At 42.8% G+C, this 18653-nt stretch overlaps 2 protein-coding genes across 5 annotated transcripts in view; one reads left to right on the forward strand and one right to left on the reverse strand.

Annotated features, from left to right (window-relative positions):
- Positions 1-18653, forward strand: part of rxfp1 (relaxin family peptide receptor 1) — an 87686-nt gene that overhangs the window by 18689 nt on the left and 50344 nt on the right.
- Positions 2634-17040, reverse strand: LOC309689483 (uncharacterized protein). Of its 4 annotated transcripts, XR_014271392.1 has the most exons (4): positions 16795-17040; positions 10154-16517; positions 5324-5502; positions 2634-3415 (listed from the first exon to the last, which is right to left on the reverse strand). XR_014271392.1 is itself a non-coding variant. In XM_082505930.1 (2 exons), exon 2 carries the CDS (start codon positions 14977-14979, stop codon positions 10444-10446), a length of 4536 nt encoding a protein of 1511 aa, XP_082362056.1. In that variant the 5' UTR covers positions 14980-16517; positions 16795-17040; the 3' UTR covers positions 9743-10443. The 4 variants fall into 4 exon arrangements, 1 of the variants encoding a protein (XP_082362056.1); XR_014271393.1 differs by lacking the exons at positions 2634-3415; positions 5324-5502 and adding an exon at positions 9743-9876; XR_014271394.1 differs by lacking the exons at positions 2634-3415; positions 5324-5502 and adding an exon at positions 9743-9876 and having other exon boundaries at positions 10154-17040.

The following is an 18653-nucleotide window of genomic DNA, read 5'->3' on the forward strand; positions in this document are numbered from 1 at the left end:
GGATACGCCTCCCCAGACCATCACTGACCCATTGCCAGACCGGTCATGCTGAATGATCTTAAAGGCACCATAGTTCTCTGTCTGTCATGTGTTGGTGGTGGACCTGCTAATTCTGGTGTTCTATGGTAAATGCCTCCACTGTGCCGGGCTGTGAGCAAAAGGCCAGCTGGAGGATGTGGGGCTCACAGGCCACCTTCATGAAGTCTGTTTTTATTTGTTTGGTCAGAGACATTCAGTGGCCAAGCAGATGCCAATCCTGCTGATGAATTAAGGATCTTGCATGGCCCTGTCCAACTCTCCTAGAGTAACTGTCTATCTCTTAGAACCTCCTCCATATTTTTGAGAATGTGCCGGAAGTCACAGTGGAAAAGGCACGTGTTGAATCAAATCAAATCAAATCACTTTTATTGTCACATCACATGTGCAGGTACATTGGTACAGCACATGTGAGTGAAATTAATTCTTGTGTGCGAGCTTCACAAGCAACAGAGTTGTGCAAAATACAATAATGTAAACAAGCAAAATACAAGAATGGCTACATCTGAAACTAATAAATATATGTACAATATATAATAGTATATGCATTTCTGGATGTGTATACTAAATTTTTTTCTACGTGTGTGTGTGTGTGTGTGTGTGTGTACACATATTTTACAAATTAAATAGAGTAAACAATGAATAGAATATATAAAATAAATAAAATAAAATATACAGAGTGAGACATGTGCAAAACAGTGGCATTACTGTACAGTATGGAGTGCATAATGTTAAAGTTCCAGTAGTGAAGCTGAGGTGTCTATGAAGTGTTCAGCAGTCTGATGGCCTGATGGAAAAAGCTGTCTCTCAGTCTGCTGGTACGGGACCGGATGCTGCAGAACCTCCTTCCTGATGGAAGTAGTCTGAACAGTTTATGGCTGGGGTGACTGGAGTCCTTGATGATCCTCCCCGCTTTCCTCAGGCACCGCTTCCTGTAGATGTCTTGGAGGGAGGGAAGCTCACCTCCAATTATCCGTTCAGAGCACCGCACTACTCGCTGGAGAGCTTTGCAGTTGTAGGCGGTGCTGTTGCCATACCAGGTGGTGATGCATCCAGTGAGGATGCTCTCAATGGCACAGTGATAGAAGGTCCTGAGGATGCGGGGGCTCATGCCGAATCTTTTCAGTCTCCTGAGAAAGAAGAGGCGCTGCTGCGCCTTCTTCACTGTTTTGTTTGTGTGTACTGACCACGTAAGATCCTCAGCCAGGTGTACACCAAGGAACCGGAAGCTGCTCACTCTCTCCACAGCAGCGCCGCTGATGGTGATGGGGGTGTGTACTTCTCTGCACCTCCGGAAGTCCACTATCAACTCCTTTGTCTTTGCGACGTTGAGGGTGAGATGGTTGTCTTGACACCAGTGGGTCAGGGCGCTGACCTCCTCCCTGTAAGCTGTCTCATCACTGTTGGTGATAAGACCCACCACTGTAGTGTCGTCCGCAAACTTCACAATGATGTTGGAGTTGTTAGTGGCTGTGCAGTCGTAGGTGTAGAGTGAGTACAGGAGAGGGCTCAGTACACACCCCTGTGGAGCACCAGTGTTCAGTGTGACGGGGGATGAGGTGATGCTGCCCAGTCTGACCACTTGGCGTCTGTCAGACAGGAAGCTAAGGATCCAGCTGCAGAGGGAGCTGCTCAGTCCTAGATCCTGCAGTTTCCTATCCAGCTTCGAGGGAACGATGGTATTGAATGCTAAGCTGTAATCTACAAACAGCATTCTCACATACGTGTCTCTCTTCTCCAGGTGTGACAGGGCAGTGTGTAGTGTCAGGGCTATGGCATCATCAGTGGACCTGTTGTGGCGGTATGCGAACTGTAGAGGGTCCAGTGAGTCGGGTAGTGCAGAGCAGATGAAGTCCCTGACCAGCTTCTCGAAGCATTTGCTTACGATGGGGGTCAGGGCTACAGGTCGCCAGTCGTTCAATGAGGAGATGGTGGAGGATTTGGGTACAGGGACGATGGTGGCCATTTTGAAGCAGGCTGGGACTACAGACAGAGAGAGGGAAAGGTTGAAGATGTGCGTGAACACTCCAGCCAGCTGAGCCGCGCATGACTTGAGGACGCGGCCGGGAATCCCGTCCGGACCAGTAGCTTTGCGTGCGTTCACCTTCCTGAAGCACCTCCGCACATCCTCCTCAGACACAGTGTGCGCACTGACGTCATCCGCGGTGCGCACACTGTCCGGTCTCATGGTGTTCGCTGTGTCGAATCTAGCGTAGAATACGTTTAGATCCTCACACAGAGAGGCCGTGGTCTGCGGTGTGCTGGTTTTCCCTCTAAAGTCTGTGATCGTGTTTAGTCCCTGCCACATCCTCCGAGGGTTGTCAAACTGTTGCTCCACCCTGTCCCTGTACTCACGTTTGGCTGCTTTGATCGTCTTCCGGAGTTGGTAATGTGCGTGTTTGTAGTCCGATGTGTTCGCGGAGGCAAAGGCGGTGCTCCGTGCCGCGCGAACATCTCCGTTAATCCAGGGTTTTTGATTTGGGAAGGATTTAACTGTTCTGGATGGGACGACATCTTCCACGCATTTCCTGATAAATCCGCAGACTGAGTCTGTGTATTCATCAATGTCCCTAGCAGCCACGTGAAACATTTCCCAGTCCGCGTGATCAAAACAGTCCCGCAGCGCAGACTCCGATTGGTCCGTCCAACAGTGCACCGCCCTCCGGGTTGGAGCTTCCTGTTTCAGCTTCTGCCTGTAGGCGGGCAGGAGCAGGATGGAGCGGTGATCTGATTGGCCGAATGGGGCGCGGGGGAGGGCTTTGTACGCATCCCGGAAAGAGGTGTAGCAGTGGTCGAGTAGCCGATCTCCACGAGTGTTAAAGTGGATGTGTTGGTGGAGTTTGGGTGAGACTTTCTTCAGGTTTCCCTTATTAAAGTCTCCGGCTGTGATAAACGCCGCCTCTGGGTGTGCGGTTTCCTCGCTGCTGATCGTGCTGTACAGTTCCCTGAGTGCTCGGTCAGTGTCGGCTTGTGGGGGAATGTAAACAGCCGTAATAATCACTGCATTATTACGGTCCTCCACAGTCCTCCACAGTCCTCCATTATTGATGTGCAATAATGGAGGACTTAAGCTATTAGTAGTGGCACTGACCCTAGTCAAATACAAGGCAGGAAAAATTACATTCCTTTGTTACGAGTCGTCTCAGTGTTACACCTGTAGTGTACATGTTATTAATTGTACAGTAGATCGTACAATAATTGATACAGAGAAAAACCCAACAATCATATGACCCCTTATGAGCAAGCACTTTGGCGACAGTAGGAAGGAAAAACTGCCTTTTAACAGGAAGAAACCTCCGGCAGAACCAGGCTCAGGGAGGGGCGGGGCCATCTGCTGCGACCGGTTGGGGTGAGAGAAGGAAGACAGGATAAAGACATGCTGTGGAAGAGAGAGAGAGAGGTTAATAACAGATATGATTCAATGCAGAGAGGTCTATTAACACATAGTGAGTGAGAGTGCATCATGGGAATCCCCGGCAGCCTACGTCTATTGCAGCATAACTAAGGGAGGATTCAGGGTCACCTGGTCCAGCCCTAATTATATGCTTTAGCAAAAAGGAAAGTTTTAAGCCTAATCTTAAAAGTAGAGATAGTGCCTGTTTCCCAAATCCAAACTGGAAGCTGATTCCACAGAAGAGGGGCCTGAAAACTGAAGGCTCTGCCTCCCATTCTACTTTTAAATACTCTAGGAACAACAAGTAGGCCTGCAGTGCCAGAGCGAAGTGCTCTAATAGGGTGATATGGTACTACAAGGTCATTAAGATAAGATGGGGCCTGATTATTTAAGACCTTGTATGTGAGGAGCAGGATTTTGAATTCAATTCTGGATTTAACAGGAAGCCAATGAAGAGAAGCCAAAACAGGAGAAATCTGCTCCCTCTTTCTAGTCCCTGTCAGGACTCTTGCTGCAGCATTTTGGATTAACTGAAGGCTTTTCAGTGAGTTTTTAGGACATCCTGATAATAATGAACTACAGTAGTCCAGCCTGGAAGTAATAAATGCATGAGCTAGTTATTTCAGACGCAGCTGAAACCGATTACGACCTCCCCTCCTACTTAAATGACCAATTCAATATTCCAGGAGTTGAATGTGATACTCTGATGTTTTTAGTTTTTTTTCCAAAATGTTTTTGAAGGTTCAGGATTTTCCTTCTTACAGCTGGTACCTAAGCTGGTACCTTTCATACATATAGTTTTCATACATTTTACAGCACAGCAGCTCACCACTCTAATGTCCACAATTCAACTTTAAGACCCCAAATTGATGTCTCCTCCTCAATTCCATGTGTATTACTCTACAGAGTAGTATACATGCTGTATAGACCCACTAGAACTATACACCTGATTAAAAACCTTAAAGGTTGAGTGACCTGAATCATTAAAAAAAGAACAGTGGTGTATTGCAATATAATTGATCTGAATAGAAACAGTGGTCAGATTCTTTTTTGTCTGTAGAATAACAGCATACAGCTGCCCCACTTGTTTTTATTTTCCACACACGTGTCTTATTTCTTGCAGACCCGAGCTTAAAAGAATTGAAAAATATTTACTTCAATCTGTGCATGTAACGATTTGCACCTTGGTTCCAGAAAGCAGACTCAGATAGCAAAAAAGCCAGAACACTGGCAGTGTCTTTTATTATTTCAACATGACAGGGTAGTTAAAAGGTTGGCAATCAGTTCTCAAAGTAAGTGATTGAAAGTGAAATATTTAGTTTTAGGAAGAGGTTCTCTTTTTACAAAGATGTCATTTACTTCCTTTTTTTATCAATACACGTCTTAAATGTTATGCTGATAAGAAGCAAATGTTGTTCACCTTACTGTGAAAGATAAAATACTGTCTTTTTTTTTTTTTTTACCAAGCATCGCCAACGCCAGTTATGTGTTAAGGTCAATTGCATAAATGTCCTTAGAGATGAGGTGCACAACTGCAAAATTCCACCTGACAGAACTACAACTCCTAAATGTAGAGAACTAAATGAGATAAATAAAGGTTGTTAAATTTAAATCCACCTGCCAGACAGACAGATAGACCAAACTATAATTTGGCTTCGTTTTGAGTCAGCAGACTTTTAAAACATGTTGGAACATTAACCACAAACAACTCTGATTGTTTCTTTGTTCCATCATTTTGGAGGTGTTGGAGGAATTTAAATGGTGCGGTTATAGAAAACTGTCACACTCGGTCATAAACACCTGGTTAAAATAGCCACTATGATATGTGAAAAAAAACAAACACATAAATCTATGATGACATATATAACTGTAGTAAAGACTGAACCAGCATACCCATTGGTGCAGTAGGGGAATCTCTTCAGACTGAATTGCCATTTCGTTATCTTCAGTACTCAGTGTGACACCTTTTAGCCATTTTCAGGGGGAAAGCGTTGATATCCTGCTGGTTTGATGTCACTTGCAGTCAAGGCTGATGATGTTGCTCCTCGTTTGCTCGCTTAACCATGTACACTCTATCACAGAGCAGAACAAGCTTAGAGAAAACAGCTGTCAGAAAGCAAAGTCCCAATGCCACTTTCAGGTCAGCGACTGTTCCGTTAGCTTCTGTGACTCTTTGCAAACAAATGTCATTTATGAGTCCTTCTGGGACATGAATACAATTTTTCTTGGCATATCTGTTCATATTGTTTATTTTCTTTTTAAACTATTTGATACTGGGTTAAGTATTGTAGGACAAAAAACAAACAAACAAAAAGCCTGTCCTGTGTGGGCACAGCTGCCAAAGGGAGTTCTAATTTAAAGACTAAAGGGATGAGTTATAAAAAAATCATCCCCATATATTTGTTTTGAAGGGGCAAAGAAAATCAAAGTCAGGTCAACCTTCAGAGTGTCCAGTTTTTGGCACATCTGTGTTGTTTTAATTTTTCAGTTGGGTGGTGGTCAGGTGGTTTTGCCATCCCTAGTTCCTCCTGTCCATGTATCTAAGTATCATTTGGATGTTCAGATCAGGGATTTACTTGGGGTGAACATGAAGCCTCCCAAGTTATCAAAACCAGTTAAACCTGTACTTCTTTTGATCTAATTAAGATCCTTGGATTACGGTTTGCTGTTTTTAATACAGTAATTATGATTGCTTTCATTACGGAAGATATTGAGACTTTTAAACTAATTAAGCAAAAGGCTCTATTCAATATTATCTTCTAACTACATTATTGCCTTTGTTCATCTGATTTCTCCTCCCACATTTAAACAGCAAGCCAAAATATTGTTTTATTCGTCTCCAAAAGTTGATTCTGTTCATCTGGACATAGCGTTTTGTGGGAGAAACGTTTCGTCACTCATACAAGTGACTTCTTCAGTCTCATCTGAATACAGCCTCTGTCAGTGCGCCCCAGGGTGGCTGTGGCTACAATGTAGCTTGCCTTCACCAGTGTGTGAATATGTGTGTGAATGGGTGGATGGCTGAATATGTAAAGCGCTTTGGAGTCCTTAGGGACTAGTAAAGCGCTGTACAAATACAGGCCATTTACCATTTACAGGTTTCCCCAATCTTATAAACAGTACATTTGCATACTGACTGAACCCAGCCCACTGAAGGAACAATGGGCTGTGAGGTCAGTTCCTTAATCTTAATTATGCAAATTCTTATGGCCATTGATCAACAACCACTGACCAAATACCACTGATCAATGGCCATGAGTACCATTCACAGAGAGTTGGGGAATGGCTGCAATCACAGCATTGTAAGATGGTGAAAGATGTACCCTTAGACCCCCTCCTCAATTCAGAGATGGTCTTTCCCTTTTCACATAAATGGCCTCCTTGACTCCGCACTCAAACCAGCGTCCCTCCCTGTCCAAGATGTGTACATCCTCATCCTTGAAAGAGTGTCCACTGGCCTGGCGCAGCATGTTTTGCGGTTTAAAAGCCACAGAGATGCAGTGTTTAGAAAAAATGCATTTCAACTGCTCCGATACTTGAGTATGCGTTGAGACGCATTTTTTCTAAACACCAGGTCTCTGTGAATCAACTTTTGGAGATTTACTTACCTGGATGATTGAGCATGCATCAAGATTGTTTTATTAGTACACAGACTGATGTAGTCCAACCACTTTTAGTCTCAGGAGCACACTGTACTTTTGTAGTTGTAATAATTCAAAGAATTGAACTCTAAGGTGTTTTTATACTGCCAAGAATGTCAGTATGGTTGAATAATATGCATATCGAAGTATGTATTTCGATAAGTTCAGGGACTTTTGAAATGTGCGCCTCCTACTGTGACTCTCAGCCTGGAAAGTTGACAAATATGTACTGTTTCAGCATTAAAATAGTGCTCACAAGATACTGAGTTAGAAGTTATCACTGCTGACAAAAGAGCAGTAATCCTAGTTGGTATCTTTTCAAAATAAGCTGAAAAAAAACCCACCACTTGCTTTAATAAATATAAAAATCGTTTCACAATTCAATGAAAAACCTTGTTCCCTCAAATCAGTAAAAACAGAATGCGTTGAGATTTAAAGCCCTTTAAAATCATATAAACTAACGAAATTGTTATTCTACCTCCTGCTTCTACTTTGCTCATAATCGAATCATCGTCTTGCTTCTTTCTGAGTTTTGCCAGCTGATAACTGAAAGACAAGGGATTAGAGAGCTTTTTCAGAGAGAATAGGAAGGAAAAAGAAGAGCCTGGGCTGTGACTGAAATGGCAAAGGGAAAAAAAAGGCTTAACTCTGACTTTGGATTTTGAGAAATATCTCTAAATGTCACACACGTTAAAAGCAGCAGGGGCTTGAGTGGTGAATGTCATTTTAAAGAAATGTATAATATGTGGCTTTGTCAGTATTCTCTGACAAAGAGTGTCTGTATTTGAAGTGATGTAGGCGGTTGATAATAAAAAGAGGTTGAGTATATAAGAGGATAAATAATGTTTCACAAGATAAAATGAGAGAGGAAAACTTCTAAGCAAAGTAATGAATTCAGGAAGACTTCTAAATAAAACTCTTGGATGTTTGGAAAGCATCCACACCAGCTCTGTGTGCACAGATTTCTAAACTGAGCCAAACTCTGTGAAAGGACTTGCAATGCATAATGCATAGTTTTGTGTGTATGTGAATTAAACTGGAATTACACAGTAGCAAACATCCATTTTGCCAAATCCTGAATCAAGTGTATAGATTATTAATCCATCCAGATGTTTTCAATGCATTTGTATGAACCTGATATTATAAAAGCTAAACATCAGCATGTTCGTATTGTACTTGTGGGCATTTAAAAGAACCGAAGTTACATCAAAGAATGGTTACACCATATACTTGAGTTTCACAGTGGCATTTTCAATGGATTTAGTAAACCAAAAAGTGGCACCAGCTTGTCACAAGTTCAATAAGATGGAGGCAGCTGCCAAAGTTTTGGAATGTGTGAGTGTGGAAAACTAGTGATGGCTGTGTGAGCTTGATGTGGTTGACAGAGTTGGTCAGAAAGGTGAATGAAGGCAAGCAGAGGAATGAAATAGAACTTGGCAGATCACCACAAGAGAAGAATGTTAGTATAAATACGGCTGTTCGATATAACGATATAAAAAGATCTATCGTTTCATTTTACGCTATCGTTTGTTTCGTGGTGTCACAAAATAAACTGTTTAAGGCAATATTTTTTTCATCGTTTTGATGGTCACTGTAGTGGCTATATTAATTTCTTAAAGTTCTCTCTGTCTCTTATATTTAATATAACCACACTAGGGACGGACAAGCGCCTGTTTTTATGCATTGTCGTTAGCAACAACGACGGTAAAACCATTGCATGTCTGCTTGTTTATTTTCCACATAAACCTTTCACAATAAAGCTCAAGATCCTGTTGAGACTTTTCAAAATAAACTGAATCACATGATAGAGAATGCAGAGTATTTACGGATGAGAAGCAAAAAAGAGCCGTCAGGTGCTAAAAAATAAACCTTAGACTCAAACGTTAGAACGGGCTTTTCCCCGCAGCACGCCGTGTAATTAATACTTACATCGTTAAAACACTCGACTCCAGGTACACGACGCCCAGCTGAAAACATTTCATGCAAGTCGAGCTGACTCACAGAATTTATAGAAAATGTTAAATTTGTGATTTAAATCGTTATCGGACGATACATATCTTATATCGGGATATGAGCTTTTCGTCATATCGCACAGCCCTAAGTATAAAGCAAAATCATAAGGCGGTAATCAGCCTGTGTGGGCACAGAGGCCTAAGTATAGCGACCATCGTTGCAAGCGGAACGAGACTGGCAGAGAAGTACTAAAAATCCGAGCCAGGTGTTAATGAACCACAGATCTGTATGTTCATGTGATCAAAGCAGAGCCTGAAAGAATAGAAGTGCCAAACTTGCAACATCATGTTAACTCTCCCTGCTTCTCTGGTCTTTCTATTCCTTTTTTCTTTTTGACATTTAACAGTGAACATTTATATGTATAACAAGTGATTACAAGACTCCAAATTCAAAACTGCTATGAGATTAAAGCCCCATCAAAGAAAGTCTTTTAGGATGTATTATATCCTAGGATATATCCATATTTCCTTTTTCTTACAATTATATTCTGTAGTCATGGTCAAAAGAAGGTATGCCCTGTTTAAATTCCAACATTTTTCTTGTCAGGATAAAGTGAAGGTAAACTGATCAGTTATTAAAATGTACTAAATATGACAAATACTGTCTCATTGTTAACTGAAAAAAAGGAAAATGTGTACTGTTCTCTCTATGTGTTAAACTCCCTGAGTGTGAACATAGATAAACAGCCAGCCAAACTCCTTTTCAAGAGCCAGGAAGGTGAGCGTACTTGCTCCTTTAATGACTCCAAACATAGCAATCATCTTGCACTGACATCATTGAACTGGAGTGAAACTAGAAAAACACATAATACAAAACTCTTAATCGATTGACATATAATCAGCAGGTAAATATATTCAGGCACTTACACAGGAGACCATGAAATAAGTATACTGTAGATATCCAAACTGATATTACTACAAAGAAAACAAGCAGGTAGTAGGTGAGCGTACACTTGTATCATTAGCTCAGAAGCTACACCCTATAACTGCACTTCAAAGAAGGTACAAAATAATGTCTCAAAACACCCTATTATTAATTGCTTAATATACAAAGAACTGACAGAACTTACGACTATTGCTTTCTGAAGGACTCCTTTGAAGGATTGCTTTGGATTCCACATGAATGATTACAAAGTTGTAGCCATGCTTTTCCCACTGTTCTCTGCATTTCCTGCTTCCTGTCTATGCACATGTCAAAATAAAAGCCTTCCTGTCTATCCAGATGTCAAAATAAAAGATTCACAATTTTCCGATGTATAACAATAGAAATACACTTTACACTTATTTGTGTCATTAGCATATGAACATATTGAAAACAGAACACTCCCCGTCTGGCATTCCCAAATATGCCACTTCATGCTTAACTGTCTGTGGTTGAGGTCTGACTCTCTATTGATAAGAGCAAAATAACATCACTTATAGGCCTTGAGAAAGTCTTTACTTTGCCTTGTGATGCTGTTCTGACTTCCACTTTGCGCACCTTCCCATCACTACTTGGAAAGGTGGTAGTGACCAACCCCATCGGCCACTCGTTACGAGATGACTGCTTCTGTTTGAGCAACACTACATCACCCACTTGTAAGTTGCGACATGCTACTTGCCACTTGCGTCTTGGCTGCAGAGTGTGTAGATATTCATTTCTCCATCGGGTCCAGAATTCATCAGCAAGTACCTGTACTCGTCTCCACTGGCACTTCAAAAGTTCCTTTCCAACAAACTCGCCAGCTGGAGGTGGTACACCAGGTTTCTGCGTTACTATCATAGCGGGAGTCAGCAGCAGTGGTGAAGAAGGATCGGAGGAGACTGGGATCAATGGCCTTGCATTGATTATAGCAGACACCTCTGCCATCAATGTACAGAGCACTTCATGAGTCAGGGAACTGTGTTTACCGTGAGACAACATGGAGTCCAGTATCCTCCTGGTTACACCAATCATGCGCTCCCACACACCTCCCATATGCGAGGCATGTGGAGGGTTGAACTCCCATGTACAGCCGTGTCCGTAGAGGTAACTCAGGATCTTGTCTTGACTCTGATCATCTTGTCTTATTCCTAATTCAGAACATGCTCCAACAAAGTTTGTACCACAGTCTGACCTCAGCTGCTTCACAGGCCCTCTTAAGGCAAAAAGTCTGCGTAGTGCATTGATGCAGCTGCTTGAGTCCATGGACTCAATGACTTCTATATGCACAGCCCTGGTACTCATGCACGTGAAAAGGATCGCCCATCGCTTACTCTGAGCTGCTCCACCTCGAGTTCTTCGGGTGATTACCTCCCACGGACCAAAAACATCCAACCCTACATATGTAAAGGGAGGAGACATGCTCAGACGTTCTGGGGGAAGGTCAGCCATTTTCTGGACTTCCAGTTTTCCTCTCAGCTTTCGGCAGACAATACAGGAATGGATTACAGAGCTAATCAACCTTTTGCCGGCAACAATCCACAGGCCTTCCGCTCTGATTGCCCCTTCTGTAAACTGTCGTCCTTGATGTTTTATCTTTTCATGGTAATGGGTCACTACCAATTTGGTCACATGATTCTGTTTTGGGAGAATGATTGGATTTTTCATCCCAAGACTAACAGTGGAGTGTTTCAGACGTCCACCAACCCGTAAAAGACCGTTGCACATGAAAGGGTCTAGCTTGAGGATTGTGCTTGTCTTTGAAATTGCTCTATTCTCTTGCAGTGCAACATACTCTTCTGGATAAGCGTCCCTTTGGACCAACCTAAATATGGTCAGCTTTGCTGCCTCCAGTTCTTCTGGAGTATGAAATTTGTTGCACATATGCCATCCTCTACATGTATTTGGGGGGTTGGTACTGAATGATTGAGTCTGGTGGCTCAAGAAGGCAACTGCTCTCAGTAAAGACCTCCAGGTGGAGAAGCGTTGGAACCTATTTGAAGTCGACTTACCCTCGGTTATATGGGTAGCACAGGATGTCAGCTGTGGTCTTACCTCCACATCTGCATCTGGTTCCACCAGCTCAAAGGGCTCATGTGTTTCAGCCACAGGAGGCTTGTGAAGAAAATCTGGACCTGTAAACCACATAGTCTCTCCAAGCCGAGATGCTGGGACCGATCTGGTGGCTAGGTCAGCTGGATTCTGATCTGTTGGCACGTAGTGCCACTGCTGAGGAGAAGTTGTCTGTCGAATTCGGTGAACACGATTGTGCACATACACATAGAATCGTTTAGAATCATTGTGGATGTATCCGAGAACCACCTTGCTGTCACAGAAAAACTTCATAGTATCAGGTTTAAGATCGAGTTCCCTGAGGATTAGTTCTGCCACTTCGATGGCCAGCACTGCCCCACAGAGTTCCAGGCGAGGGATTGTGGGCTCTGGTTTAGGAGCTAGCTTGGCTTTCCCAAGTACAAAGCCGACTCGACACTGTCCATCTGTAGTGATGACTTTCAGGTAAGCTACTGCTCCTATGGCCCAGTTTGAGGCATCAGAAAATACACACAGCTCAGTAGACATGGCAGTGGAGAGCGACTGTTGTATGTAGGCACGAGGAAGCTGAAGATTACTTAAATCCTGTAGTGATCTTCTCCATGTTTCCCATTCATTTAACTTGTTTGTGGGAAGTTCTGTATCCCAGTCGCATATGTCAGCTGAAAGTTCCCTTAATAGTGCTCGTCCTCGGATGGTCACTGGAGCAGCCAAGCCCAGTGGGTCGAAGAGGCTGTTAACTGTCGATAGCACTCCTCGGCGAGTGAAGGGTTTGTCGTCAGCTGCAACCTTGAATGTGAAGGTGTCAGAATCTATCCTCCAGCACAGACCAAGGCTTCTTTGTGCTGGGAGAACTTCCTCATTTAGCGCCAAGTCTTTTAAACCTGTAGCCAGATCTTCAGGGGTGAAAGCCTGCATCACTTTGATACTGTTGGAGGCAATCTTATGCAGTTTAAGATTAGATTCTGCCAGTGATGCTTGAGTGCGCTTGAGAAGGTCAATAGCCTCTGCTTCTGTCGAGAGAGAGATCAGTCCGTCGTCCACATAAAAGTGTCTCTCCACAAACTGGCGTGTGTCAGGTCCGTATTTGTGCTCACCCTCTTGGGAAGCTCTTCGAAGTCCATATATAGCGACTGCAGGTGACGGGCTATTCCCAAACACATGCACGCGCATGCGGTATTCCCCTACTTCCTTTGTCAGGTCATGATCTTTGTGCCAAAGAAATCTTAGATAATTTCTGTGGTCCTCTCTCACCATGAAACCATAGAACATCTGTTGGATGTCGGCTGTCACAGCAACAATGTCCTTTCTGAACCTGAGCAGCACTCCTAACAGGGAGTTATTTAGGTCAGGGCCTGAGAGCAGGACGCCATTAAGAGAAATGCCACTTTCTTGTGCGCTTGAGTCAAATACCACACGTATTTGATCGGGTTTTTGGGGGTGGTAGACCCCAAAAATGGGTAAATACCAACATTCTTCATGTTCTTGGAGAGAAGGTGCCTTCTCAGCGTGCCCATTTTCGAAGAGCTTCTTCATGAACGCAATGAACTGCTCTTTCATTTTAGGATTTTTGCCCAATGTGCGATCCAGAGAGTGGAGACGAGACAAGGCTTGAGCACGGTTGTTTGGTAGGCGTGGTCTGGGCGACCTGAATGGTAGAGGAGCAACCCAGCTGTGTTGTTCATTCTGACAGAACTCCTTCTGCATGATGTTCAGAAAGCTCTCATCTTCAAACGACAAAGCCGGTTCGTTATCACATGTCTGTCTTGTGAATACGCTTACCCCAAGTTTTTCCTCAGCAGGCATGTTGGTGGAGCCATAACTGGACAGGCAGGGGTAAATATCGGGTCTTTGCTCCCCGCCATACGCCAACTTTTCTTTCACAGATATTTCATTCTGACATGGCACCATGAAAGATGGACGTCCATTCGGCAGGACACTAGTCTTATAGACAGCTACAGTAGGCTTGTGTGTCCTGTTGATGCAAACTTCCCCAACTATCACCCATCCCAAATCCAACTGCTGGGCAAAGGGAGCATTGTGGGGGCCGTTAATTTGTTGCCTTACTTTGTGCACACATATGAGATCTCTTCCCAGTAACATCAAAATCTGTGCTTCGGGATCTATCTCAGGAATGTAAGGCGCTATGGGCATCAAGTGGGCATGGGAACGTGCTACCTCTGGTGAGGGGATTTCAGACCTGTTGGTCATGATGTCATTACATTCAATGAGTGGAGGTAAGTCTAAGCACACTTCACCGTCTAAAGCCTCAATCTGGAAACCGACTGCCTTTCTCCCTGTCATCTCAGTAGTACCAGCGCATGTCTTCAGCAAGTACGGGGAAAGGTTGCTACTGATCCCAAAGAGTTGGAAAAACTCAGATTTGGCCAGCGAGCGATTGCTCTGGTCATCCAGGATGACATACATCTTGACTGAGCGCTCTCGTTGTCCCTTTGGAAAAACTCGCACCAGGCAGATCTTAGCGCAAGATCGTTCAAGGAGACCATCTCCACAGACTTCAGTGCACTTTGAGGTTACCTCTGTTGTGGAGTTGTTTCGCTGGTCTATATCTGACACTGATGCAGGAGGCGACGCTTCTGGAAGAGTAGTCTCCGGATGAAGAGCAGTGCAGTGCTTATCACTCTGACATTCGTTGCACTGTAGGTTCATGTGACATTCCCTCGCAACATGAGTAACTGAGCAGCACCTAAAGCACCGTCTGTGGTCCTTTAATAACTTCTTCCGTTCCATGAGTGATTTCGCTTTAAAGACCCTACATTTTTCCAGAGGGTGGGGTTTGTTGTGAAGTGGACAGTACTTAGCAGGATCATTTGCGCCTCTCCCATCTGTTTCTTCTCTATGTCTGGAGCTTGGATTAGCTACTGTAGACACATTTGTCTTTCGAACGGCTATGGCAGTTCTCCCACCATCATGATTTGCCATGGGTTTTTCATTTCGATTATAATAACGGCTGCTGTTTGTCAAAACAAAACTGGGATCGTTTCTAGCCTTGGCTTCACTGTTGACAAAATCCACAAAAAAGGCAAATGGTGGAAAGCACACTCTATGCTGTTCTTTATACCTTGAACCACTGGAGAGCCATTTCTCTTGCAGGTTCACTGGCAGCTTTTCGACAATGGGGTTAATGCCTCTTGGAGTATCCTAGTAACTAAGACCTGGTAGATAACCATCTTCCTTGGCTGCCAAAAGCTCCATCAGTAGGTCACTCAATTCCCTTAGTTTTAAGTTTTCTCTCAACGTGAGGCGAGGGAAGCAGTCCAGTCGCTTAAAGAGAGCACACTCTATCACTTCTGGGGTTGCATAACATTCTTGAAGTCTCAACCATGACAAATTAAGCGCAGCTTCAGGGTTAGTGATATGAGCAGCACGGATCCTTTTTACATGTTCTGATGATTCCTTGCCGAGCCATTTTACTAGTAGATCTAACTCTTCACTGGCTGTCAGCTCCAAATCCTGAATGGTGCTGAGGAAGGATGACCGCCAAGCTCTGTAGCCTTCTGGCTGATCATCAAATTTAGTGAGACCTGTGGTTACTAATTCCCTGCGTGCCAGATACTTTGCAAAGTCTAACATGCCTGTAGATGGAGTCTGAGAGTTTTGCTGTATGCTGTTCCTTTGAGAAGTATCTGAATGCCTGATGTGTGGACTGCGTTCTAAAGATGCCTTACAAAAATAGCGAGGGCTCAATGGAATGGGCTGAGGCGAGAATGGCTGCTGTCCTGTAGTTGGCTGATGCTCACTTAGCTGTGAGTAACCAGGGTTTGTAGATAAAGTGTTATATTCTACGTTGGATTCTGGGAGTTCTTGTTTTGTTGACAACGATGCTTTCTTAACATAGATGGGACTCAGTGTGGCTTGAGAATCTATGGCAGGTTTAAAACTGATTCGAGCTTGGTCTTCGAGGTATGCCTCGGTTTGCTGTTTTATGGACAAAGGTGAGATGCCACTCCTGTTGCCGTGTATATCATCACAGTCTATGGCTGCTGCTGCTTCTAAAACCTCAGCCTCAGCAACAGCAACGGCAGCTGCTTTTTCAAGTTCCAATGCTTCTAGATCTGCCTCAAGAGTAGCCTTTTCTAAATCCAACTTGGCCTTTTGTTTTTTTATTTCAAGCTCCCTCTGTGCAAATGTGGCCCTGGTGCGTGCAGCTTCAGCGATAGCTCTGGCTTTTGCAGCGGCGCTGGCTACTGAATGTTTTGAAGAAGAGGTGCGCTTGGAGCTGGAGACCGATGACACTTTGTCGTCCATTTTGGTATCCATAACTATGCTGGAGAATCCCTCTGACGAATATAGTCTTTCACTGTACTGTTCTCTCTATGTGTTAAACTCCCTGAGTGTGAACATAGATAAACAGCCAGCCAAACTCCTTTTCAAGAGCCAGGAAGGTGAGCGTACTTGCTCCTTTAATGACTCCAAACATAGCAATCATCTTGCACTGACATCATTGAACTGGAGTGAAACTAGAAAAACACATAATACAAAACTCTTAATCGATTGACATATAATCAGCAGGTAAATATATTCAGGCACTTACACAGGAGACCATGAAATAAGTATACTGTAGATATCCAAACTGATATTACTACAAAGAAAACAAGCAGGTAGTAGGTGAGCGTACACTTGTATCATTAGCTCAGAAGCTACACCCTATAACTGCACTTCAAAGAAGGTACAAAATAATGTCTCAAAACACCCTATTATTAATTGCTTAATATACAAAGAACTGACAGAACTTACGACTATTGCTTTCTGAAGGACTCCTTTGAAGGATTGCTTTGGATTCCACATGAATGATTACAAAGTTGTAGCCATGCTTTTCCCACTGTTCTCTGCATTTCCTGCTTCCTGTCTATGCACATGTCAAAATAAAAGCCTTCCTGTCTATCCAGATGTCAAAATAAAAGATTCACAATTTTCCGATGTATAACAATAGAAATACACTTTACACTTATTTGTGTCATTAGCATATGAACATATTGAAAACAGAACAAAATGTGTTTGTATAAAAAAAAATAAAAAAATAAGTAGACCTTTACTGCTTCTGTAGGGAATTAAGAGGGTTAATTGGGAGCCAGGTACTGCTAATTAAATGCATTCATATAGAAAAATTTGAGTGTGCCTCACATTTTATAAAAGCAGAAGTTTTGCCAGTTTGCTGGTCTAAAGCATTAGCAAGTGTGACACACTCGCAAGGAGGAAATGCATTACCAATGATTTTAAAGAAACATTTGCTCCTGCTCATCAAATAGGATAGGACAAACATCTCACGGTGACTATCAAGCATGGTGGTGGATGCATGATGATATGTGTTTGTTTTGAAGTCACATGATATAGGCACCTTAACGTCATTGAGTCAATCATGAACTGTATAACAAAGTATTTTAGAGTTAAATGTGAGGCCTCTGTTCAACAGCTAAAGCATGTCCCAAGCTGGGTCACACAACAGAACAAAGCACAGAAGGAAATTTCCGGTATTTGTTACCATGGCCCATTCAAAGTCCACATGCGCATGTGCATCAACGAATGTCTAAAAACCTCAGTGAACAATGTTTTTTTTTTTAAAGTTATTGTTGAAGTTATTGCTGCACCTCAATCATTTCTATAGTTTCTACTATACAAGCTTTTGAAACACAGGATGTGCTTTATTATTCACACACACTGCTTCTGCATTTCAACTTACTTTTGTTAAATAAACAATTACAATGTGGAAAACATCAGAATCAGAATAGCTCATTAATCCTAAAGTTAAAGTAAGGAGAAAAAAGCTGGAAAAACCAAAACAGACTGCATGCCAGTTTATGCATGTGCACAGAGTTAACATGTGTTTATTATTATGTTCTGATATGTTAAATTTTAGAATTGGCACAGTGTTCTTTCTTTTTACCAAGGCTTTACATGCCTCTTTCCATTCTACCCACAAAATAAATGGATAGATTTAAAGTACTGGAAGCTCCTCAGTGATGACAAAATAGTTTCTGGGTCACAGAAGAAGACACAATCAAAAGCAAAAGAGAACAGACAGGACAACAAAACAAGCATATGACCCCTTTGGTTGGTTACTTAGCACAGGTTTATTTGAACTCCATTGTAGAGGAGATTTTCAATAAAAGACGATTTATCAGATTTGATGAAAAAGTCTAAACTACTGTATTTTTTGCACTATAAGGCACACTAAAAATCCTTTAATGTTTTCAAAAATCAACAGTGCACCTTATAATCTGGTGCACCCTATGGTCTGAAATATACTTGTAGTCTGTCCCTCAAAAAATGGCTCAAATGAATTTTGGTTTTGTATAAGAACAATAAACCTAATAAATGCATGACACACAATTCAAAATGTTACGTGCATGTGAGAATATTTCGCTTCACATGTGAGAAGCAAAATATTACAACAATCCATCACTTACTGTCATCTCTAAGAACATTTCCTGTCCTCGCTGTCATGTGTAGAATTAAATGACTTCCACATTCTGACATTCTGTGTGTCTGACGTCGTGAGAGCCATGCTGACTGAAAATATCCTGGTGCTGAGCAGCTCCAGACTGCCATGCACAATCACCTGCTCAAGAATTTCTGTCATTAATCTTTTAAGCAAG

The sequence above is a fragment of the Aulonocara stuartgranti genome (assembly GCF_965226115.1).
Source record: "Aulonocara stuartgranti genome assembly, chromosome: 2".
Lineage (NCBI taxonomy): Eukaryota > Metazoa > Chordata > Actinopteri > Cichliformes > Cichlidae > Aulonocara > Aulonocara stuartgranti.